This window comes from Eleutherodactylus coqui, chromosome 13 (genome assembly GCF_035609145.1).
Source record: "Eleutherodactylus coqui strain aEleCoq1 chromosome 13, aEleCoq1.hap1, whole genome shotgun sequence".
NCBI classification, from domain to species: domain Eukaryota; kingdom Metazoa; phylum Chordata; class Amphibia; order Anura; family Eleutherodactylidae; genus Eleutherodactylus; species Eleutherodactylus coqui.
The window spans coordinates 110,067,700-110,093,985 of record NC_089849.1 but is presented as its reverse complement, the minus strand read 5'-3'; the positions used below and the strand labels follow the sequence as shown (position 1 = coordinate 110,093,985).

Genomic DNA, 26,286 nt, shown 5'->3' with positions numbered 1-26,286 from the left:
GCGGACGGAGAATCTCTTGATGGTGACGGGACTTGAATACCCCGCCTGCAGTCAGCAATTGCTCTGATTGGCTGAGGCGTCGCTTCTGAAACAATCAGAGGCGGTGCCCGATGAACCAATCACAGCCACTCAAACGGCACCTGCTAGGCGAGTATTGCCTTTTTGTTTTTTGACACGCAGTGTAGCTAGGGCTTTTCGTGTAGGGCTTATATCTGAAGCAGAACCCCCCAAAAAAAAATCAGGGTAGCCTTATCGGCGTAGTTTACTACCAGTAGACTACTGCTAGTAGTACAATTGTTCTTACAGTACAAAACAGTCCTTTTATGTGTCTGATGAACTTTCCTCTGATTGGTGGATACCTCTTTAGTTTGTTTGCCCCTGACAGTAGAACAATCAGAAGTTCCAGAGTTGGGCTTCATGTTTCTTTTGAGTTATTTAATCACCCGTAATTAATTTTCTTTATGTATCTTCTAGGCAGAGATATGAAGTCACATGAAAGTTTCACCCTGTTGTCAGAAAGTGGTTCGTATATACATTATCCTACAGAAAGGCTAAGAACGGACAATGAAAAGAGTCACATGACCGAAAGAATATTAAACCTCACTCTGGAAATCATCTACTTGCTGACGGGAGAGGTGAGGAATTCTGGTAATTATATTACATAGTCAGCCCTGTCTTACTAAGGAAAGGCTCGTGGGCTTCCATAAAGTGATATGCATTATATGACTCTTCCCATACACAGGATTGCACCGTAGTGAAGAAAACCACTGGTGAGTGTGTGATCCCCAGAAGCCAACAGTTTGCCACAGCGGGATGGAGCCGGACCCACAGCCCCATCATGGAGCCTCCAGCTTGTTCACTGATACATGAGAGGAACAATCAGGAGATCCTGGATCTCACCAACAAGATCATTGAGCTGCTGACCGGAGAGGTGAGGCTGCTGGGGATGATGGGACATTATACGGTGGGGGATAATATAGCTGGATGATGACCGTATCATTGTCTGTCAGGTTCCTATAAGGTGTCAGGATGTTACTGTCTATTTCTCCATGGAGGAGTGGGAGTATTTAGAACACCACAAGGATTTGTACAAGGACGTCATAATGGAGGACCACCAGCCCCTCACATCACCGCGTAAGAGGGGATCTAGTACGAGAAATCCAACAGAAAGCTGTCTCAGTCCCCTGTATTCCAAGGACTGTCCAGAGGAAATTATCCTACAAAATTATCAGGTATGTACTAGATGAAATGTACATGTTGTCAGTAGAAGAACTGTTGCTCTTGCTCAATGATCTTCTTCTTCTAATAGGATAAAGATCTGATTGATGGCCAAATTGAAGTTATAGATGGAGAAGAAGAAACTAATATGGATGAGGAGCAGAACTTTACAGAAGTTGAAATTTGTACAGATATTAGCCCAGGTAAGAGACAAGTTGCTGCACCAATCTCTTATTCTTCTCTCACTACAAGACAATGTGGGGATATTCTACTGCGGGGAGATCTTGCAGTTCTTTCCCTGTGAGCGGTTTTCTTTCCATTTCAGCCAGTTCTGAGCTCTTCTTCCACATGTATCTGGGTGCAGAAAGTAAAGTAAAAGCAATGTTTTTTGACACTATGGAGCTATACACCGATACATTACTGCATTAGATACAGAGCTAAAGTTAATGAAAATGGATGGTTTCAACCAAAATGATCATTGATCAGGAGAAATAGAACAATGAGTGATTGTTTTAACCAACTGTTGGCTCTGTCCTCTTCTGGAAATAAGCTGGCTGCATTTGGAGTTTTCATCTGATGGACGAAAGACTTTTGACACTGTTTTATATTCATTTTTGCCCCAAAAGCGGCACCAGGTCTTACTTACCTAGCAGGCGGAATCCCCATCCCTCCCGATGCTCTGCAGGCGCTGTGGCAATCTTCGTGTCATCCTCAGCGCTGAAAGAGCAATCTTTTCCTGGTAACTTGGGTTGAATACCCCGCCTCCAGCAAGAGAATGCTGTGATTGGCTCAACCGTGGAATAGAAGTGAAGCGTAACAGAGTACAAACAAAATGTTACCAGTGCTCCAGTGCAGATGTATAGGAGGAAACAAAATGCAGAAAGCTTGAGAAAGGCCTGTTATCAGGCTGAAACGCGTTGCATATAATAAATGACCTTTTGCCTTATTGCGCCCACGACATTGCCTGCATCCTGGGATTAAGGGGTGCCACTCTCTAGGCACCCCTGTGAAGTAAGTTTTATCTGCCTCGTTTTGTTTCCTCCTATACATCTGCACTGGAGCGCTGGTAACATTTTGTCTGTACTCTGTTAAGGTGGCCCATATTGTGAGATACTTTACGGCCATACAGCCTCACATTCCAGTTATTTATTGATTTTGTTTGGAGAGCCTTGATTTTAATAATAAGACACATTTTAGGAAATTGATTTTTGTCCTTTTTGTTTTGGTCCAACTGCGATTTTTGTCTAATGGAGATGCATCTGTGTCTACTTCATTAAAGGGGTTGTCCCGCGAAAGCAAGTGGGGTTATACACTTCTGTATGGCCATATTAATGCACTTTGTAATGTACATTGTGCATTAATTATGAGCCATACAGAAGTTATCAGAAGTTATTCACTTACCTGTTCCGTTGCTGGCGTCCTCGTCTCCATGGTGCCGTCTAATTTTCAGCGTCTAATCGCCGGATTAGACGCGCTTGCGCAGTCCGGTCTTCTTCTCTTCTGAATGGGGCCGCTCGTGCCGGAGAGCGGCTCCATGTAGCTCCGCCCCGTCACGTGCCGATTCCAGCCAATCAGGAGGCTGGAATCGGCAATGGACCGCACAGAAGCCCTGCGGTCCACCGAGGGAGAAGATCCCGGCGGCCATCTTCACCAGGTAAGTAAGAAGTCACCGGAGCGCGGGGATTCAGGTAAGCACTGTCCGGTTTTCTTTTTTAACCAGTGCATCGGGTTTGTCTCGCGCCGAACGGGGGGGGGGGGGGGGGGGCTGTTGAAAAAAAAACGTTTCGGCGCGGGACAACCCCTTTAATGCTGGGACCATTGGAATCCCTGTTCTTAGAATCAGTGGGGTTCCAAGCATTTGGATCCCATCAATAGTTATTCCCCTATCCAGCAGAAAGACTATCACTTTAGCTTTTGCGATAACCCCTTTAAGAGAACTTGAAAATGTTGTATATTAAAAAAAGAGTTAGCCAGGACTTTCTGCATTTTTTTTTTTTTTTATAACTATTAATGACCTATCCACGGGACAGGTCATCAATGGATGATTGGTGGAGGTCAGCCACTTGGTATCCCTGTTGATCACCTGGTTCCCAGCACTGCTGTCAATATGGTTGGTGCTAGAAGCAGAAAGCCCTGACAGCATTGCAGTGGCCCGGTTTTGTACTGCAGGCACAGCTGCCATTAAGTTCAATTGGAGCTTTGTCTGTCATACCAACGTGGGCCTCTGCACTATGGACAGCGCAGTCTGCTTCCTGCACTGTCCGTGTTGATAGTGGCACTGGGAATCAGAGCGGCGGACCCCTGTTGAACCCCTTTAAAATATCTCACTGAAAAAATATATATATTTATATGTGTATGTTATCTACATTCTTGATTCCCTGCAGATGGAAACAGAAGTTGGAACATCTCAGAAAAACAGTTCATTTTAGCTCAAGCGTGTGGGACCCAAAATAACATGGTGGTTCAAGACTTTTTAGAAGACCACTCTGTATTGTCAGCTGCAGCTTTAGTTCTGGACAGTACAGATCTACTATGTGACCCATCTAGTTATGCTGGAACTTCTCATAACTCCCCTCCTGTTACGGCCCGCAATGGGAGTAAAATACATTATTGTTCTGAATGCGGGAAGTATTTCACCCGGAGGTCAAATCTTTTGGCCCATCAGCGATACCATAAAGGAGAAAGACCATTCCCATGTTTGGAATGCGGGAAACGGTTTTCGAGAAAAGACAGACTTGCGGCACATCAGAGAATTCACACTGGAGAGAAGCCTTTTTTTTGTCTCGATTGCGGGAAATGTTACACCCGCAACGAGTCGCTAATCGAACACCTGAAAAGTCATTCTTGCCAGAAGCCTTTTTCATGTTCCGAATGCGGCCAAAGTTTTAAGCATGAGACTAGTCTTCTGGATCACCACCGAACACACATGGAGCAGTCCTTTATATGTCCCGAGTGCGGAAACTGTTTCTTCCAGCAAACAGAACTTGAAGAACACCTCATCAGCCACGCGTTTAAAGCACCGATTGCCTGTTCTCACTGTGGGGTTATGTTTGCAAACCAGTCCGATCTGGAAGAACACGAGAAAAGTTACAGCTGCGAGAAGCAGTTTGCTTGTTTTGAATGCGGAAAGTTGTTCACTAGCAACGTGAGACATCAGCAGGATCACACGGAGGAAAAGCCATTTTCGTGTCCGGAGTGCGATAAATATTTTGCACGGAAATCGGTCAAACATAAGCGTAGTCACAGCGGGGAGAAGCCGTACACGTGTTCTGAATGCGGGAAGTGTTTTGCACAAAAATCTGTTCTCATCCAGCATCAGAGAACCCACACGGGGGAGAAGCCATTCGCCTGTCCCGATTGTGGGAAATGTTTTGCCAAGAAATCGAATCTGATTCCACACATCAGAACTCATAACGGTGAGAGGCCGTTCCCCTGTCTGCAATGTGGCAAATCCTTTACCAGGAACGATCGGCTTCTGGCTCATCAGAGAACCCACACGGGCGAGAAGGTGTTCCCATGTGTGGAGTGTGGGAAATCCTTCGCCTATGAACATGGTCTCATTCTGCACAAGAAAACCCATGCAGATGTGAAGCCGTTCCTATGTGCAGAATGCGGGGAATGCTTTACAGACATATCAGATCTTCTGAAACACAAGGCGGCTCATGTAGGCCAGATAACATTTTCATTCTAGGAATGACGGGGGGGGGGGGGGGGGTGACTTTAAAGGGGTATTCCGTCATGACCAAGATAAGGATGCCTTTGTGTAGGTGGTGGCTGGGAGTATAGAAACTGCCATGCAAGCTGTGCTGACTAATGTCATGAGAGCGAATGGGAGTTAGGGCTCATTCACATGGGTGTATTGTCATCGTGTCGTACGCACGTGTATTTCCTGTGCATAACACGCGGTGAATGGAGGCAATGAAAGTCAATGGACTTTCATTCTTCCATTCACACCAATGTGTGGATTGTGAGTGAACATTGCGTATGATACGCGGGAGAAATAAATCTCATCATGCTGTATTTCTCAGTTTGGAAATAAAAAGAAAAAACACTTGGCAAGTCCGTAACGTCAGAATCCCGGGCATACGCAGTGCCAATTGCAGCCCGTACGCGATCTCTGCTGGCAGAGCGTATGGGCTGCGATACGTACAATGCTGCAGGATACTAGCAGCGTTGTACGCATACGCTCGTGTGAATGAGCCCTTACTGAAAAAGCATAGCGAACGCTTCGGTACTGTGGTAACAGCGTAGCACGGCCCGCTTAGCCTTTTATGTACTTCTGATCACCCCTTGCCTCCATAAACAGCAAGGCTTGAGATCCAAGTTGTCACGATTGGTGCTAGCCCCAGGGGTAGGACCCGCACTTATTAGACTTTTATAGTGTATCCTGTGGATATACCATAAAGTTCTGAGGTGGGAATACCCCCTTTAAACCTTACTGTTCAGTTTTTCAGCATGGCCCACAGATTTTTTTTTTGTTGTTGTTGACTATTTCAGGAGACTGAAACGAAGAATTGCATTTCTGGCTAGCCTGACCTCTTCCATATTTCAAACCCTTTTTACTACTGTGTTATTGTTTAAGAAAACAGTGTTAAATGAAGACATTTTATTTAATATTGCCAATTTGTCCTGAATATGAGTTGGTTGTGCAGCTATAAACAGCGGGGGCTACAGTGTGGCTCATGGGCTACTTTCATGTGACAAATGTCAGTGAAGTTCCCGAGACCGTTCCTCAATGCCTCTAATCAGTTCTGCTGTGAAATAAATACATGGATCTCTTCTGATACGAGTAATTTTCCAGTAGTTGTGCCCAGCTGAGACTGGCATAGGAATACACAGCTACAGTTAGGTGCTGGCTTGCCATGGGCAATGGCTGTAAGGTGGCATCGGTGTGAGGACAGTTTAGAACAATTGAGGGGTGGCACTGGAAGCCCGAGCACTCATAAAAAAAAATACACTAAATTGATCTCACATCGGGTTAAGGTTTAAAGCTGTGATTGGGTTCAGAGTAGTATTTCCATCTGAAAGCTTCTATGGTTCCATAATGGAGGCTCTTTGGCAGTTAACCATTATAGTGGCTCCTCTAATGAGGTCAGCTGGGCGCCCCTGGTTTATAACTTGTTTGTGTTCTAAATAAACTATTTGTACATGTGTTAAAGAATTATTTCATACTATAAGTAACTTATTGTATTGCTAAGCCTATTAGCAGAATAAGGACTCCTTCATACTCGCAGGCCACAGTTTACCTTTAACGGCCAACGCCAGACCCAAACCAAGCTCTTGACTAGAATGGCTTCTGTTCGGTGCTGTTCTACACTCGGGTATCTCATCCACGATTTTCTTGAAGGTCAGTGATGAAAACTCTGGAAGGAGAATATGAAACTTATGTGAATAAAAACTAAACAAAAGAAGCTTCATCACTACGTAGCAATTTCTTTTCCCCCTTGAGTTAAAATCTATTTTATGGCCGGACATCACATCTATAAAGGTAAGTACACCTATCTAACCAGCACAATCAGAAGACTTACTCAACAGGCTTCAACAATACAGGCAAACTTACTTGGACTGGCGTTTCATATGCAAGTCTAAGTAAACTGTGTCAGGCTGAGAACAAGTAATGTATTAAGAAAAGCAAGCCTGGTAGCACCGCCAAATGGAAACCTTTGCTAGCTCTGAGCTGCTGTAGATTTCTGCTATAATATATGCTAGTTTCTGGCTTACATTACAGCAGATCTGTAGGGCTGTCTGATGCCATGCGTCTTAGGCCACTATCACACGGGTGATTTTGCTACAACTCGCATGTATGTTCTTCCACACGAGCGAGGTTTTGTGGCCTGCGAGACTGCAAAATCAAGGCATGCTCTCAACAGCCGCAATTTGCGATATTGTGTAGCCCATGTTTCCCTATGCACCCTTCCTTTGAGTTGCATCACATGTAAACACGGTTTTCATGCGGTGCAACTTTGACAGTAGGAAATCCTACTGTAAAATCCCTAAAATAAGCTCTGTGTGTATAAAAAAAAAAAAAAGTTAAAAAAATAATACATCACCTAAGAGGCGCTGTCAGCTCCGGCGCGTGTCTCCTCTTCAGCTCCAGCACTTGTCTGTAGTCTTCTGCCAGATCTTCCTGGATTGGAGGTTCAAAATCCCCGCCTCCAGAAAAGGCTGGCATTGGCTGAGCCAGCGCTCGCGAACCAATCAAAGCCATTTAATGACTGAATGGCTGAGAATTGTTCAAGGACAGGTATGCAGAGTCTCTGTGTGTGATTTCTCCAGGTGGAATGCATGCATGCCTGTGGACATGAGGCTTTACTGTGCATTTTGGTGTAGAACTGCAATCAGCCATTTTCTATTCAGCGTCAAAATCCTGCGGCGTAATTCTGTCCCGTGTGAAAGGTGCCATGCCGGTTCAAAATGGGTCTACAGAGCCATCAGGCAGCAGGGAAAGTGTGTAGAATACACCAGAGGGCTAGAGTTTACAAAGAGGAGGACACCAAGATTGCACCCCAAGAATTGCCACCACTAGGATCTGTTGGACCAAGGTTACCATGTCTACATGGACGAGTTCCATGTCAGCAACCTACTCTTTAAGTGCAGCACTATGTGCAAAGGCCAGGCAGGTGGCTCTGGGTCACAACTGGTGCAAACAATCAAGCGCCCTTTCACAGGGGAGGATATTTCCACATTATGCAGCTAAAAACGCAGAAAATTGCAGGTAATGGGAGTGGAACTCCACAACAGCAGATTTAGCTGCGGCAATATACCACCCATGTGAAAATGCCCAAAAAGGGCGAGCGCAGGCCACTATATGGTGAGAATATGCTTTTGGTCAAGTATAAAGAAGAGGGATGTTACACTGAGCACAATAAACAGCGACGGCCGCATCCCAATCCCTGTATGAGAGATCAGAACGGTGACAACCGCATCCCAAGCTATACTGCATCCTGATCTATAGGTAAGTGCATTATAGGGGTGGATGTCTCAGATCAAGTGCTGAAGCCATATAGTGAAGGTGTAATGCAAAAACCAGCTGTGGACATCATACTAATACATTGTATAATGCTTATGTGCAAGCCGGAGGTTGAACAGGTGGTAATCAAGGTCCTAATATTTGCAAACCAGGAATGGGAGGGTCCAATACTTCCAGAAATGCGGTTTCCCAGACTGTATGAGGGCAACAATTCCCCAGTGAGGTCCCCAAACTCAAAAAAAAAAGGAAGGTCCCAAAAAGTGCAAAACACATTTCAAAAAAATAAGAAAGACCACCATTTATGAGGGCAACCCCTGCTGTGAAAACAGTGACCAGACCTGTGTATAAAGGACTACCAATTATTAGAAAATTATAGTGCCAGCGTTTCCGGTGGCTCTGCTATATGCACGTCTCACACACAGCTCTGCTACATACATTGTTCATCCCATACAACTGGGATCAGAAGGAGCACAGCAGTGGAGATGAAAGACCTGTGATGATATCGCCGTCATGCTCAGCCCCTGATCACATGACAGTGACGCTCATCCCAACTGACGTAATGCTCCGCCCCTATCACATGACTGTGATGTCATTCAAGGTCCTGCATCCTTGCACAGATTACAGGCGGACAACAAACCCCCTGCAGCCTCAGTTGCTATGGAATACTAATGAACACCTAGCCGGACAGCAGCTGTGTGCGCACAGGATATCCTGTGAGGATATCACAGTAATGTAACCAGGGGCGGAGCATGTGACTCCCTTACTGGAGATGAAGGACCTTTGATGACATCAACATCATGTGATCAGGGGTGGAGCATGTAAGTCACTCACAAACCCACTCACGGACAGGTAGTCATTGATTGCTTTCACACAGCTATGAATGACTAATTATACCACCTAATGATGCGTTTATGAACTCCACACAGCTTACATGTACCCCTACATTACAAAGTGAAATAACATTAAAACCCTAAACAAAACTACTTATACTCCTAGATGAGAATACTGTAAGCCCAGCTTCATACAAGCTTATGTATATTTGCACCAGCATGGACAGCATTGTCTACTGTACTTTTTGTGTGCGGCAAACAAAGATGCAACAATTGAAACATCTAATTAGTCTTATGATTTCCAGATATTTTCTTTCTCCTGCGCAATTACGCAGTTTCACGCAACTCCTTGCCTATTGTGCGCGCATTTGCCCCCCCCTCCCCATTGAATTGAGGACCTTTTCGGCGCAAACATGCAGCAAAAATAGAGCATGTTCTACGACCGAAATGCACACGCAAAAAACATTGGAATCAATGAGCTCTATTATCTGTGTATTGCACATGCAGGTTTTGCACCCATAACTACGTTCATGTGAAGCTTGCCTAAGGGGTGTAATTTCCATACTAGAGTCTCTTCTCTGGGGTTTTCATTGTACTGGTGGTCTGCAAAAAAAAACATGGTGCCTGAAAACCAATGCAACACAATCTGCACTTCAGAAACCAAATAGCACTCCTATAGAAATTGTGTAACAAAGTTTTGGCTCCTTTTTTCCAGTTTTGATTGTGAAAACTGAAAAATTTGAGTTGAATTACATATTAGAAGATCAATGCTAAAAATGGTACGGAACGTTTGGGAGCTCCAAATGCTACATGAGTGCAATTTACAAATGGGTCACTTCTGGAGGGTCCCCCTATTCTGGGGTTTCATTGTAAATGCAACATTGTCCCTCAAAACTATTCCAGCAAAATCTGTGCTCCGCTTCAAATGGCACTCCACCCCTCCTGAGCCCCGCCGTGCGCCCCAAGAGCGCCTCTGGGGTCAAATACTTGGCACACCGCAAGATACATTCCTTGAGGGGGTCACAAATGGTGAATACTGGCAATGTACTAACTCCAAGGGATTGTTTGCACATTTCAGCCATGCAAATATGCCGCGTGTTTGTGCGACTGAAATATGCCTCCAACATGCATTTGTGTGCACAAAAAAATATCTGCAAAACCACAGATTTTGTGCGTAAACGAATATGCACGTTTTCTAAGTATGTATTGCGTATTTACATATGCTCAATGATTTCAATGGGCTCTTGCAGTGCGCGAATGCGCACCAAAGTAGGTGTTGCCACGTATTTTTTCATGTGATCACGTGAAAAAAAATACACCCGTGAACAAACCCATTAAGATCAAACCCATTCACTACGTAGTATTCGCGTGAAGCACAATGGTGGGAATGAGCCCTTAGACATGCAGACGCAGATATCTTTATCATTCAGCTGTGGAGAGATCGCTTGTGCATATGCGATTTGTGAATACAGCAACACAAACTCACTGGCTTATTCCTTGTTGCATCCCAGTGCTCAGCAGCATTGGATATATTGGACCTTATTGGAGACGTTTGTCCCATTTTTCCAATATTATGGGTATTACATAAATCATTTAGCTGCGCTGTAGTGTTTTTATACTCAGCAGTCAAATCTGTGTTTTATTATTGATATTGATATTATCTTATGAACTCTTTCCACAATTTATGGAGTCTTTGGAATGGATGTCCCTCTCTTTTTAAAATTACCAAACTCTTTTTTGGGGGGGGAGGGGACTTATATGTTGGCACCTCAAAGCCTCTGCACCTAAATAGTGCCTGAAAAACATCCAAATCACAAAGGAGGTTCCAAAATCCACAAAATGCTCCCCAATTTCCAAGGCCTGTGTTTCAGTAATAAAAGCCAAAAGTGACGTCACATCTGGGATATTTCTGAAAGGTGCAGAAATCAAGGTAATAAATCTGCGTTGAGTTTCTCGGTTAACACCTGTTGTGTCGAGAAAAAATAATGAAATAAAATTAAATATCTGTAAAAAGTTCAACTTTAAAAAAAAGTCATTTCAGAACTCAACTGGCCCTTAAAGACTCTACCATTCTACGGTTTTATTCAAAAATGGGGCAAAAAGCCTGGAAACTACAGGCCCGTAAGTCTAACTACTATTGTGGTAAAATGTTTGAAGGATTTTTAAGAGACGCTGTCCTGGAGCGCCTGAAGTAAAATAACCGTATAACTCCATATCAGCGGGTTTAGGAGGAGTCGCTTCTGTCAAACCAACCTGATCAGCTCCTACGAGGAGGTAAGTTCTAGACTGGACCGGGGAGAGTCAATGGATGTTGTGTATCTTGATTTTTCTAAAGTGCCACGTATTTATACATTGGGCACTGCACATTTGCGCATGCATATTTACACATGCGTGTTTTACTGTACTTTTTCCGTGCACAAATAAACACGCAGCCATGCTCCCATTCACCCAAATAGCCAAATAGTGTAATTAGCTCAATACATAACTCTTTCACTACGCAAACGCTCAGGAAAGTTAATCATGCTGCGTATTTTTTTTGCGCAACCGAAATGTACACGCAAGATATGCGCATGTGAATGAACCCATTGAAATCAATTCGTTCGTGTGACACAGGCCTTAACCCCTTAAGGACCAAGCACTGTAAATTCACGGCACTTGGTCCTGGGCTTTAATCCCAGCAGATAGCAAAAATATGGCATAGGAGTAATGCTCTTGCAATGAAGCAGGAGCAGGTCGGGTCCTCAGCTGTTTGTCACAGCCAAAGACCCGGAGGAGAGGGCAGAATCGTTTTTTAACCAGCACTATACTTGAGCACTATATACTCGAGCATAAGCCGAGGCACCTAATTTTGCCACAAAAACTGGGAAAATTAGGTGCCTCAAGTATAAGCCTAGCTAGACTAGGTAAAAAAAAACTGCAATCCTCCCCTCTCAGTCAGGGTCTGTGTGCCCTGCGCGATGGTCTCCCAGCGGTGCGGCAAGCTGCTCTGTAGTCATCCCCGCTGTCATCTCTCTCTGCTAAACAGGGCTTTAAATTGCCCTTCGCTTCAGTAAGAGAGCGTCATGATTGGATCAAGCACTAGCCAATCACAGCCATTCAGTGATGTCATTCAGTGATTGGCTGGTGCTCGATCTAACCATGGCGCTTACTTGCTGACGGGGGGGGGGGGGGGTGATTCCTATGGAGCCTCGTGTTTATGGCATTGCACGAACGTGCGATTTTATGTTTAATGCGTTTTTAACAAAAAAAAAGTTCTATTGAATTTCGCAATAAACAATTTTAAACATGCAATTTTCTCACGAGCGGCCGCGATGCAACGTGAGATTATTCTCGCAAAAAAGCAGCGATATCACTGAAAAATCACAAGAACAAAGGCCGAATTTGCCGTGATTTTTTTGTGGCAAAATTGCTGTCGCCCTTATGAAAGAGGCCTTAGTGTCACGGGGGAAAAAACGGAGCAAAAACTATTTTGGTAGCTGAAGAAAAAGAAAAATAGGGCCACGCTGCACGTTTTCATCCCAATGTTCGCATGTAGCTGTTTTTGATGCAGATTCTACCTTTCAGCTGAAGGAGTGCTACCTGCTGCGTCTCTGCGCCAAAATACCCGTCCGCACCCACACAGACACTTCAGACTTTGTCGCAGATTTTTCCCACTACAAAAAATCTGCACAAAACTTGAAACGTGTGAACGTAGTATTTGGTGCGTTTGGGCTGCGCCATAAGCAGTAAATACGCGCGTAATGTGTATCCACTGCGTACGTTACACAACCATATACTAGAAGGAGTGCGAGACGCATAACAACAGGACGTGCTGCCGTTTTTTCCCGCAGGTCTGAACGCTCCAATGTAAATCAGTGGAGTTCTAAACTGTGTAACACACAGCCAAACTGCGCTCACATGAGTCAGCCATGAGGGCGCCTTCACACGGGCAGATTTGCACACGCAAAATGCAGATAATGGTACCCATTAATTTCAATGGTGTCTCGTCTGCTTTTGTTGCATGCAAAAAAGTTGAACATGTTGTATTTTGCTCAGCGCGGGCGTCTACAGCAGCGCACAAATGCACACGCAATACCCACGAGGATGCACGAAATACAGCGTAAAACCGCGGGGAAAAGAACATATATGGACCTCTTTGGGCTAAATAGCATTTTAAATCAGGGTGGGGGTGGGGTGTCCCGCGCCCGTGTGACCCGGCCCTGCATGCGCAAAAAAACACAGTAAGGCTGGGTTCCCACACGGCGTATTCCCGGCGGAAATCTAGGGGTTTGACCTCAGCAAAAAAACGTGAGATTTCGGCTGGGAAAGTGCTGCTTTAAAACCCGTAGCACTTAGCCGCAGATTTTGGAGCGGCCCGGCCGCACGCTTTTCCGTTGCAGCTGCAGCTCCCATAGAGGAGAGCACGGCCGCATAGGGGAAAAAAAAAAAAAAAAAATGAACGGACATGTTGTGGGCAGTGAATCCGCGTCACAGCGCTGGCTTTGCCGCGACGGATTCGCCGCTGGCTAATCCCAGGATTGGCGGCCACAGCGAAATTCCGGACGTAATGTCTGCGGCAAATCCGCCCTGTGTGAACCCAGCCTAAAATGCACAGACCAACTGTGTTTACAGCGCGAACGCGTTGCACTGAGGTGTGCGCAATTGTGCACATGTCCGTCTGAAGGAGCCTTAGGGTGGATTCAGATGAGCATTGGCGCAAATACGCTTGGCGGCATGCAGTATTCTTGCTCCTGAAGAGGGGGAATTTCTTGCCCTTCAGCGGCTTTTCAAACTCTACGCCAAAGTTGGAACTACCAACGAGGGAGAAGAAATCTTCCTTGTTGAGGCACAGCTCCGCTCCGCGTTGCCGAGTGTCCCTGTGGCCGTGTGGGTCCGCCCTTAGCGCTTGTTCAGACAGACGTATTTACGCAAGAATTTTGCTGCGTAAAAAAAAAAAATCAAACGAAAAAAAAGGCGACCATTTTTTCAAAAAAATTGCTCAGGGAAAATAGGACCTACGTGACTGTTTTTGGTCGCCGTTTTATATGTCGCCGCGTGGAGAGATTGGTCTTGCCCTATCTTCTGCCGAAATACGCAGGAAGCTCCCATAGACTTCAATGGAAACTGGAGAAAAGGGAGGCAGTTACCAATGGGTTCTATTCACTGCGAGCACATGGTGTAATGGTGTAACGCCGCCGCCGCCGCCGCCGCCGCTGCTCGGGCGTCTGTGCTGTCCAGTCAAACTTGCCGCTTGCAAGGCTGCTGACTGTGATTGATCACATGATAGTGTCATGTGACAAGGTTCTTTGGGGGGGGGGGTCTAAACTAAACGCGGTCATGTGACCGTGATGTCACGAAGGTCCTACCGCAGAGCCGCTGTCACAGGAAGTTGCTTCATTTCCTTGTTAGCAGCTTCCTGGCGACGGCTGAACGGGGAGGACGGAGAGAAGACATCGATGAGACGGGTAATGTACTGCGGGCTGTGTGCTGGTTACGTGTCCGGTAGAGGCCGCAGTGTGCTGCCGGAGGAGGAGTCTCCGCTCTACCGCCGGTCTATGGAGGTTGTGATACAAAAGGAGAAGATGTCCTCATTATAATGCAGGTGCAGCGGAGGATGTAAGTGCGCTGTTGTCATAGTAACAGCGCAGTGTATGGCATCACATAAGTGCAGCAGCCCTGTATGTAGTGTTATACATAGGTGGCCATACTGGTAGAGGTAGGTTCCTGCAGGACCGTCCAGACCCAGGCATCACCCAGCAGCCCTGCATGTAGTGTTATACATAGGTGGCCATACTGGTAGAGGTAGGTTCCTGCAGGGCAGCCCACACCCAGGCATCACCCAGCAGCCCTGCATGTAGTGTTATACATAGGTGGCCATACTGGTAGAGGTAGGTTCCTGCAGGGCAGCCCACACCCAGGCATCACCCAGCAGCCCTGCATGTAGTGTTATACATAGGTGGGCATACTGGTAGAGGTAGGTTCCTGCAGGACAGCCCACACCCAGGATCACCCAGCAGCCCTGCATGTAGCGTTATACATAGGTGGCCATACTGGTAGAGGTAGGTTCCTGCAGGACAGCCCACACCCAGGATCACCCAGCAGCCCTGCATGTAGCGTTATACATAGGTGGCCATACTGGTAGAGGTAGGTTCCTGCAGGACAGCCCACACCCAGGATCACCCAGCAGACCCGCTCTACACACGTTAGTCATCCGTGTTTAATAACGACTCCTGATGATGCGTAACAGCCGCCTCACACCAGACACAAATAGAACCCGTTGACTGCTGTGGCTTCCTTCACATGGGGCGTTTTTCCGCACACGCAGGGAAAAACATGCGACTTACTCTTTTTTTTCTGTACAATTGCGCATGGAAAACCCACAATTTCACAGGCTTAAATGAAATCACCCGCGCCTACGGAGTCAGCTGCCCTACTGCGTAGGCGGTCCGGCCTCCTTCAACATGGCACTACCGCGACCGCGCTGATGTGAGCCGTTTCAGCAGTGCAAAAAAGTACAGTAAAATGCGCTGATCCAGGCGCGATAGTGCGCCATACATAACACCTATCCCATTATATGAAGGATGTTTGGTCTTGCGGCGCCCATTACGTGTACGGCCTCTGACGCCCACCGTGACCGCCGTTTACAGTGGTGTCGAGAATAATGAAACTGGATGCTACGGGAGGAACCGGGTTGTTTTCAGGGATGAATCCAGATTTAGTTTTGGCGCTGACGAGTCTTCGGGGTGAGCACCTCAATCCTGACCTTGCTGTGGAGCGGCACACTGCCCTCTGCTGGTATGATGGCCTAGGGGGGACATTGCATATGACAGTCGGTCATCCCTAGTAGTGGTACGAGGGACAATGAAATTGACAGAGGCATTTCCCAGCAGGCAATCTTCTTGTATCTAAGCTAGAGGCGGTACAACAGGGTAGTAGAGCCTCCATGCCTGCCTGTATCACATCTTGTATCCAAGCTAGAGGCAGTACAACAGCTTGCTAGAGCCTCTATGCCTGCCGTATCACATCTTGTATCCAAGCTAGAGGGGTACAACAGGGTACTAGAGCCTCTATGCCTGCCGTATCACATCTTGTATCCAAGCTAGAGGCAGTACAACAGCTTGCTAGAGCCTCTATGCCTGCCGTATCACATCTTGTATCCAAGCTAGAGGCAGTACAGCAGGATACTAGAGCCTCCATGCCCGCCCGTATCACATCTTGTATCCAAGCTAGAGGCGGTACAACAGGGTACTAGAGCCTCCATGCCTGCCTGTGTCACTGCTAAGGTCGTTAGCGCTCGTGCAGTCCTTTTGAAAGACTGTCGGCCCGTGTAGAAGGGCCATTACTTATATCAACGTTACAATCACGCAGAGAACGTTTCCTTCCATTAGATAACTTCTAGGGGAGGGATTGTTTCTTGACAATGCGTCTATTTAGTTCCTGTCCTAAACCTGCACGCTGCTAGTAATACCTGCCAGGGCCGTTTGCCGTAATGGACCTCCGTATCTTCATTTCAGGTCTGTTTAGGACTAATACTGTATTCAGTATCTGACGGCATAAGCCAAAATGGCGAAGGACAAGAGTCGCATGTCGGAAAAGATCTTAAACCTCACACTGGAGATCATCTACCTGCTGACCGGAGAGGTGAGGGACTTTGCACTCGCTGTAATATCTGTACATTATATGTAAGGGTCTCTTAAGGGATGTGTTTGGGCCCAGTCTTATCATGGTGACTATTACTGTCTTCACAGAACTTCACAGCCATCAAGACGGAATCGGGCAGACTGAGCATCACCCAGGACCCCATCACGGAGCCCCCACCGCGTTCACTAAAACAAGATAAAAAGAATAAGAAGATCCTACAGCTCACCAACAAGATCATCGAGCTGCTGACCGGAGAGGTGAGGAGTGCTGGGCCGTTAAACAAGGTGTAACGTGTATGGATGATGACTTTCATTGTGTTCCTCTGCAGCTATCAGGGTGTGCTGTGAGTCGTAGTTTTACAACAGCTGTATCGTCACAGATTGAACACTCTGGCTATAAGGTGTCAGACTGTCACTATTTCTCTTTTTAGGAACAGGAATATTTAGATGGACACAAGGATCTGTACAAAGATGTTATGGAGAGCCACCAGACCTTCACATCAATGGGTAAGAGGAGAGAGCATTGAAGGCCAGACCCTCCACCATGACCATTTTGTTAATGATCGGGCAGAGCGTTCATAGAATGCTCTGCCTGATCATTAACTTCCGCTTTTTATAGACGCCTCCTCCTTCTATATGATAGGGCTCATAGGAGTGGATTCCAATTGCAGAATCTGTGATCGGCATCTGCACAAAGGATCCGCGGCAAAACGCAGGCATTGAAAAGCATGTACTTTTGCTTTTTTACTCACGTATACGGAGAAAAAATCGTAGCATGGTCTATTTTCCAGCAGATGGCCTCCATTGAAGTCAAAGGGGGCCGTCCGACCTGCAGCCCATGTGCAATTAACATTGCATGTGGGGTGTGCGGGTACCTGCATAATCACTTAGCAATGGCGCAGGAAATATATATATATATTGCACTTCTTACCATGCATACAAACCGGATCCACTAAGTGTCATTATATATATATATGACACTTAGTGGATCCGGTTTGTATGCATGGTGAGGAGTGCTCCTTCATAGCCACTATTGTATGTTATCTGCTGCTCTTTGACCTGTGCAGAGTTAATTACATTAACCCTTCCACTTCCTTGGACCACCAGGGAAGTTTCATCTTGTAAGAAGAAAAGTTGTTGTTTTTTTTTTTTTAATTTTCTAGTCTAAAACCTTGCAGAGTCCTGTAGTCAGGCGTGTCTTGAAGTTCAAAAAATATGTTATATCTTGTATTCAGTCTCTGTGTATATGATGTACAGGCGGATCCAGCAAGAGAAAGCCACAAGACCGATGTCTGAGACCTCATTATTCCCAGGATTGTCTAGAGGAAAACCGCAGTATCCCACAGGATCATAAGGTAGGTACTCTCGTAAGACCATGTATCGGCTTTACCCCTAAGTTGGCTGATTCCTAATTTAGGGTTGTATCACTAACTCCCCATTTACACGGGATGACTGTTGGCTAAATGATCTGCACAGGCGGTGATGTCACCGCTAGTTGTTCGCTCGTGCAGAATGTTTAGACAGGCAGATTTATCACTGAAGTATCGCTCACTTTTCACTAAATTCTTGCTCAGCCCTTCACATTCTATGTGAAACACTGAGTTGGTAGCGTTTAGGCGAAGTGAGAAGTGAGCAAACCGGTGGTTATTTTTATGCTGGTTGAAAGTGAACAACAAACAAAACGTAAACGAATAGCGCACGATGGCTGTCACAATTGCACATTTTCATTCGTTGGAACAAATTTTGCACAATAATCGCCCCATGTAAATGAAGCATTAACCTTTTCCAATCCACTGTCTGACGACTGAAGACATTCTGATTGAAGGCTGTACAGCTCCGATGTCGGAAGACGTTCGGTGGGGTATTCTTACTGTGTATTACTGCCCGCTCTGTTGTCGGGGGCTTTTCCAGCATGTCCCATACTGCAGTACTGGCACTAGCCAGCAGATGGCAATATTGTATAATGGCAGAAAGAGAAAGCCCCCTAGGAAACCCTGAATCCAAAATTAGATTGCAAAGGGTTAATATGATTCTTAATTAGTTTTTTTCTTTTTTTTAATTTACTTTGTTTCTGCAGCTGTTTTTATGGTGATTTTTTTTCTTTTTTTTTTTTTTTTTAAACAAATTCAGAAGTGGATTCAAAAAATATTGGAAATATAAAGGAAGGACTTGTACCTCTCCTTCTGGATCCAATTCTGGCTTTGGCTAAAAAAAATGCAGTTTAAAAAAAAACAAACCTTAAGGGACTTCCAGCTGTGCCAGACTTCGTAAACTTCCAACCTCGGATATCAATGAGCTGTTGGTGTAGTGCAAAATATAGTTTGTATAACCTGTCCTAACTACGACTTCCATAACCCTATACAGGTGCTGGTAAGGTGTTTGTGTTTTGTTTTTTGTTTCTTCCTTAATCTCTAGGAGGAAAGTCTCAGTGATTTCCAGATTGTTATAATAGAAGATGACATTAAGAAAGAGAGTGAAGAGTTGCGTGTAATTATTAAGGAGGAAGAAATTCCCACAGACATCAGCACAGGTGAGCCGCTTCCCTCCTCAATAATAAGGTGGGAAACAACTACTCTTTTCATCGTTCTTTCCAAAAATCTCTTCTCTGCTCTTTAGTACAGATTCAGGAGCTGAATGCTTCTTGTTTTCTGGGAGCAGTGTAGAATCCATTAACACCATTAAGCACTTTCTCTTCTCAATTCACTCGAGGGGTGTCCAAGGTGTGTCTTGTAAATTTCACTTAAAGGGGATTCATTCCTCCTGAATTTCACCTACCCACAACCCACTGCTTGCTACAAATGTGTGTAAGGCCTCATGTCCATGCGGGAGCCCGTAGCGGATTCTAACCCTGCCCACGGCCGGTGACTGCACGTACTTGTCCGGGGGGCGTTTTTCTGTACTGCAGATGTGTGCAGAAGTGTCGGATGGCACAAATGCGCAGTAGAGTTTTTTTTGTTTTGTTTGTTTTTTTAACTCCTGCTTTCCTGCGGAATCCAAATTCAACTGCAGACGGGCCGTGGATCAGACGGCTTTCATTGACTTCAATGGGAGCCATCCGTGTGGGTACCACACTGAAATGGAGCATGCTGCGATTTGTTTTCCGCAGCCAAAGCACAACAAATCCGCAGGCTTTAATTCAGTTGAAATAAAAAAAGGTTTGGTACGGTGTTAGCCAGTGGAGCAAAGTGTGATTGTTCTCAGTAAGAGAAAGCAAATAATCTTGTAGAAATGATACACGGACCTACTGAACAAACTGTCAACCATAGGTCCCCTCCCAGATGGCGCAATCCTGGCCACAATGGATGTAGAGTCCTTATACTCCAACATCCCACACGAAGATGGACTGACCGCCTGCCAGGCGCACCTTGAGGCCAATGGGGTTACCTCTGAGTCGGTGTTACAACTCCAAGATTCATACTCGCACAATTATTTCTTCTTTGACAAAAAGATATTCCTGCAACTCACCGGAATCGCCTTGGGGAGTAAAATGGCACCGCAATATGCCAACCTTTTCATGGCAGAATTGGAGAGTGACTTTTTTGCCTTCTGCCCCATCAATTAGCCTACTTCTGCTACATTGATGACATCATAATCATCTGGACCCACACCGAACAAGAACTAATAAAATTCCATGAGAGATTCAATGCATTTCAACCCTCCGTAAACCTGACATTAAGCTACTCGTATACTGGAATCAACTTTTTGGATACCGCCATAAAAGTTTCGAACAACTCAATACAGACATCCCTATACCGGAAACTGATTGATCGGCCCACATACCTCGGATGGGACAGTTCCCACCCTAAACACATCAAAAAGTCCATTGTCTACAGCCAGGCCATCAGATAAAACCAGATCTGCTCCAACCCAAGAGACAGAGAGGAACATTTACACAATCTCAAAAAGACCTTTTTGAATCCCATCTCAGTTAATGACCAAATCACCAGGATACCCAGAAATGAACTACTCCAATACAAGGAGAAAGGAAAAAAATGGATATGCGCCACTAGTAGTGACCTACAATTCACAGCTAGAGGTACTAAGGAAGAATGCAAAGAAACTCCACCATACCCTACACAATGATGACCGTCTGAAAACCACATTCACGGACCCTCCCCTTCTGTGTTACAAGCAACCTCCAAAACTTATTTTTTTCTCTTTCTTTAAAACTTCAAAAAATATCAGAACTTGGCTTGTAATAATGTTGCCATCCAATAGGTGGTGCTGCATCTCCTTCCATGTGCAGGTTGAGGAAGAGATAAGACACATCATAAAACTGTCCTGAGCTCAGTGGACTGATTTACGATTTATGTCTCAGCTCTGTTTGTCAGTTTTGAGTGCAAAACGGTCTCACATTTCTGTGTGTGAACATTTGTATTTCAATCAAGAGGGGTGTCCTCTCTGCATTTGTATATTATACATGTGCCCCATCCAAACCAGTTCCATTTTAGCCTGAGGAAGGATCGATAGACGATCTGAAAGCTTGCTATAACATCATGTATTTTTGTTAGCCGTTAAAAGGTATCATATCTACAAGATTTCTTGGTTTCTTTCACTGAGAAAAATCACACTTAATTCAGTTGTGGATGCCCGTGATTCCCTATGGGCAGTTTGAATTGCGGATCTTCCGCGCATCAAATCCGCCAGTGGACATTGGGCCTAAACGGTTTTGGCCCGTTCTTTCTTTCGTTTATTCAGTTTTTAATACAGTGTTTTATCAACAGATGGCCATGAAAGCAGACATTCTATGGAGGCCCATGTCATTTCTTCTCCAGATTGCGAAATAGATGATGATGACGATGACGACGACTTCACAGCAGAAGCGCCAAGAGGAAAGTCGATGTCTGTAAATATACGCCCTAAACGCCCAGTATTTCACAGTGCGTCTTTATCATCTGATCCATCTAATCATGAGGAAGGTTTTCTTGATATGTCAGATTTTATTAAGGCGTGTGCAGGAAATAACAACGTGTTTCCATACTCGGACTATATTAAACATTTTAACCCGAATCCTGGTGTTTTAGAACTTCAGGGTTCTCGTGTGACAAAGAAGCCCTTTAATTGCACAGAATGTGATAAATGTTTTACGCATAATTCGTACCTTATCAAGCACATGCGAACTCACACGGGGGAGAAGCCATTTCCATGTGGAGAGTGTGGAAAATGTTTTACCGACAACTCTGGCCTCACTAAACACCAGAGAATTCACACAGGTGAGAGGCCGTACCAGTGTGCAGAATGCGGGAAGAGCTTCACGTATAAAGCTGACCTGATTAAACATGAAAGAATCCACACGGGGGAGAAGCCCTTCCCGTGTCCCGAATGCGGCAAGTGTTTTACAGACAAGTCTGGCCTTGCCAAGCATCAGAGAATCCACACAGGGGAGAGGCCGTTCCAGTGCGCCGAGTGCGGGAAATGTTTTGCTCGCAAGTCACATCTTGGGAAACACCAGATAATTCACACAGGTGAGAAACCATTCCAGTGTCCTGAGTGCGGAAGATGCTTCGCTCGTAAGTCTCATCTGGTCAACCATCAGATCATACACACAGGGGAAAAACCACATTTATGCACCGAGTGTGGCAAATGTTTTGCCCAGAGACCGGGCCTCATTATTCATCGAAGAACACACCGGAAGGTTACACAGTTTTCATGAACTGTATGAAGTTGGCAAATACAACTCTGGATATGTTCTTAATACTACAAAGGAGTACAAGAAAATCAAATGTTAACACATTTATAGGATGTTCAAGCGGAAATCTCCACTAGCATTGCAAAAATAATCAAGTTACATTAAAGCAATAGTCTGGCTCTACTAATCTACTCTAACCGCCATCTAGATATGGAGCCGAAATGTCAGAACAGATCGCTCATGTGTATAATAGTCTGAATTCTAATATAGAGAACGTTGTTCTAGAGGCTCCCAACTAACCCCATTGAATTTAATAGACCTGTATATTCACATACAATAAGATCCGGAAAGTTGCGGACATGCACTCGCGTGAAATATTGATCATGTACGTAGATTATAAATTGGAAAAATGAAAGGATGTGAATAAGTCTTTCGATAAGGGAAGCCGGCGGCTGTCGGTGTAGTTAGAAAACATAAAAGCAGAATGGTGACTGAACCTTTTGGGCTATCTTATGAGAGATTACAAAATCATCAGGTTATATGAAACATTAGCAATAAGGTCTCGAGGAAGTTCTAGGCTCAATTTCCGAAAACCCTCAGGATTTCTTATCCTCGTTGTGGATAAAGAAGAGTTCCAGTGGACCGATAAACAAAGACCTTGCGTTGCATCTAAAATAACAATACAATGGCCAAGTCTATAAGTTTGGGTTGAGAATGTAGTGTGCTAAGGGTGTGTCCACCTCTAGATAGCTCTTTATTTCTATCTTTTACAGGGTTTCTTGCAACTAGTAGCCCTTGTCTTTTAAAGGGCTTTTACACCTAACGGTTGTCGTTTGAACAAATTTAACGACTTTTTTTTTTCTCCCCATAAAATGCTGAACATTTAAACGTACAGATAATCGTCTAAAATCCTCTCCATTTTCCTCATTAAAACCCTGCCGACCAGAGATTCCTGGTATAAACACACACCCACCTGAGCAAACAACATATGCAGTGTTTATGTATATGTTGTTTGCTCAGGTGGGTGTGTGTGTTTATAACAGGAATCTCTAGCCGGCAGGGTTTTAATTAGTGTGTCGGCATCGGTAAACAAGTAGTCATGTTTATGCAAGGCAAACAATCACCCCCTCAATTTAAGTCTTTGAAAGACTTAATGAATGCCATTTTATATGAAGCGAAAAGCAAACTAATTTCCATTTTTATGCAGTTTGAAACTCAGCGCTAAACGATAAATTAACGAATAATAGACAATGGCGTCACATTTACACATAACGATTTTTGCGCATATTCGTTTGTTTGAGTGATCGTTGCGTGTAAATGGGCCTTTAAGCTGATGAGACATATCTGTCATTTTACCTGCTTTGCTCTTTTGTGTACAGTGAAGCAGCCCATAGGAAATTATTTATGTTCGGGTTCAGTTTTGTCTGATAACATTTAGTAATGAGGTTGTTGTGATTAAAGTGGATGCTTCCTTTAAGTAAGTATAATAATTTGATTATGAACTAACCCAAATTTCTTCTTGTTCCGAGGATTTTTCTGACGCAACTCAGGTGATTTTAGACATGTAGAGAGAGTCTTTACCACTATTATCTATGACTAACTAACTATAGTATTATAGTTTTCTGAAAGCCAGTGGTCGGGATTGAATCAAACATTTTGTATTGTATGACTACATAGTATAATGATTTCTGTTTTTGTTTTTTGTTTTTTGTTTTTGTTTTTGTTTTTTGATGGGTTGCATAAAAAATGTAAAAACCCACTGTCAGTTGAAAGCAACAGTTTTCCCTATCAACTAAGTTATAAGCTACTGGGCAATATACGGTGACAGAACAGAGACACTAACCTTCCCTTGGGAATTTTTATAGTTTTTTTTTTTTTTAACTAATTTTATTACTTTTATATTTGTTAGTGTATTGGTTTCATTAAATCAACTTTTATGTAGTTTTAGCTTGTTATATTTGTAATAAAGTACTTGTGCTAAATTGTGAATGTTTTGTTATTATATATAGGTCAGAAACGCTATATTTTCTCCTTAGGGAGAGCGCCTAGACGGTAAGTGAGGAGACTTAAAAGGCCATTTACGCTTCTCTGGAGAATACTGTATGCAAATAAGAGAGATGAAACAGTACCTGCACAGCGCCACCTGTTGGAAGGCAGCAATGCCTGAAAGTCAATGTTAGACTCTTTATACAAGCCTTGCAACAATGAAGTGATTTTGATGTATTGGAATTGTTACAGCTTAGACCATGGCGACTTTGATACTGAACAGGTAAAGGTGCTTTCACACGAGCGGAATATCTCTGCAAAATACACAATATAACACGATAAATTACGCACCAAAATCTGCAGCCTCGATGCAGAATTGAAAATTGCTTAATTCTGCCTGCAGTTGTACATTAAAAAGCTGCATGCAGACATACGGGTGCTGGAGCAGAATTTCACAGCAGTCACGTAAGGCCTCATGTCCATGGGGAAAATCAGGCCCACCACGAATTCTTCATGCAGAATCCTGCAGCGGGGTTTCTCCTTTTCCGCAGACACAAGGCCTAAAAAGAATTACTAACCTGTCCGGATGCTGCAGATCTGCCCTCCGTTGCGGCCGGATCTTCTTTTATCGGCCCAGCGGATGTGCTTGGCACGCCAGCAGAGTGCCGTGCGCATGCACCGTGCACCCTTTCTTTTTTGAACTCCTGCTCTCCCACGCCGCGGATCCGGACGGCGTCCATAGGCTTCATATTGTGTATTTTGAGCATCTATTGAAGCCTATGGAAGCCGACCGGATCTGCGGCACACCCGCAGCTGAATTCCTGCTCTCCAGCGTGGGAGAGCAGGAGTTAAAAAAAAAAAAAGAGTGTGCGGCACAGTGCCGGCGTGCTGAGCACATCCGCCGGGCCGAAGAAAGAAGATCCGGCCGCGACGGAGGGCAGATCCGCAGCGTCCGGAACGGTAAATAATTATTCTTTTTAGGCCTTATATCCATGGGAAAGGAGAGACCAGCGGAGGGATTCTGCATGAAGAATCCGCGGCGGGCCTGATTTTTCCCCGTGGACATGAGGCCTAACAGGAATGACTCTGGTCTACAATGGAGTACTTGCCAAAAATTTCATGTAATACCCTGCTGCCTGCAACCTCTTACCACCAGCCAACTATCATTTAAAATATTCCTGTTGGTAAAATGGTCTGTTCCAAATGGAATTGTTCTGATATTGGGTTTTAAGAGGAGTCTACAAATGTAGATATTCTAGTTGGACTGGAGAGCTGCTACAAATATACAGTACCAGTCGAAAGTTTGGATACACTTTTTCACTCCATCTTTTGGGGGGGGGGGGGGGGGTTGTTTTTTTCAACATTAAAGAATAATATTGAAGACATGAAAACTATGAAGAAATACATGGAGTTAAATGGTAAAAGTGATAAATCAGAGTATATTTTATATTTTTAAATCTTCTAAGTTAGCCTTTTGTTTTGATGACAGCTTTGCACTCTTGTCATTCCCACGATCAGCTTCAGGTGGTAGTGAATTAGAATGGGTTTCCAACAGTCTTGAAGGAGTTCCCAGAGGTTTTGAGTACTTGTTAGACAGCAGAGTGAAGGAAAAGCTGCCAACTCATCCAAAAGCATCTCAATTGGGTTTAGGACGGGTGATTGTAGACACCATGTCATCTGACGCAGCACTGCAGTACTTTTTTTCTAGGTCCAATAGCTCTTACATAGGCTAGAGGGATGTTTGGTGTCATTGGCCTGTTAAAAAAATGAACAATTTTTTTTTTGCTAAATAGAAACCAAATGCGATGGCTTGTTGCTGCAGAATGCTGTGGTAGTCATGCTGGTTCAGTATACCTCGAGTTTTGAATAAATTGCCAACAGAGTCCCCAGCAAAGCTCCCTGACACCATCACACCTCCTCCTCCACACTTGACAGTGGGAACCACACACATAGAAAGCATCCGCTCATCTATCCTACGTCTCCCAAATTGCATGGCAGATATGGCAATTGGATGAAAACTCTCTAATTTTGATT

General features: G+C 44.6%; 1 protein-coding gene across 1 annotated transcript in view; it reads left to right on the top strand.

Moving 5' to 3' along the window:
- The window catches only part of LOC136587431 (zinc finger protein 420-like), a 29,014-nt gene extending 4,766 nt beyond the window's left edge, over positions 1 to 24,248 (top strand). Inside the window, exons 2-12 of the mRNA XM_066585998.1 lie at positions 475 to 635; positions 743 to 931; positions 1,011 to 1,232; positions 1,310 to 1,421; positions 3,603 to 4,907; positions 16,556 to 16,638; positions 16,746 to 16,895; positions 17,069 to 17,144; positions 17,895 to 17,992; positions 19,053 to 19,167; positions 21,362 to 24,248. Coding sequence (XP_066442095.1) covers positions 483 to 635; positions 743 to 931; positions 1,011 to 1,232; positions 1,310 to 1,421; positions 3,603 to 4,907; positions 16,556 to 16,638; positions 16,746 to 16,895; positions 17,069 to 17,144; positions 17,895 to 17,992; positions 19,053 to 19,167; positions 21,362 to 22,290 — 3,432 coding nt within the window. The 5' untranslated portion in view covers positions 475 to 482 and the 3' untranslated portion in view covers positions 22,291 to 24,248. The remainder of the gene's footprint in view (positions 1 to 474; positions 636 to 742; positions 932 to 1,010; positions 1,233 to 1,309; positions 1,422 to 3,602; positions 4,908 to 16,555; positions 16,639 to 16,745; positions 16,896 to 17,068; positions 17,145 to 17,894; positions 17,993 to 19,052; positions 19,168 to 21,361) is intronic.
- Positions 24,249 to 26,286: the final 2,038 nt, after the last annotated feature.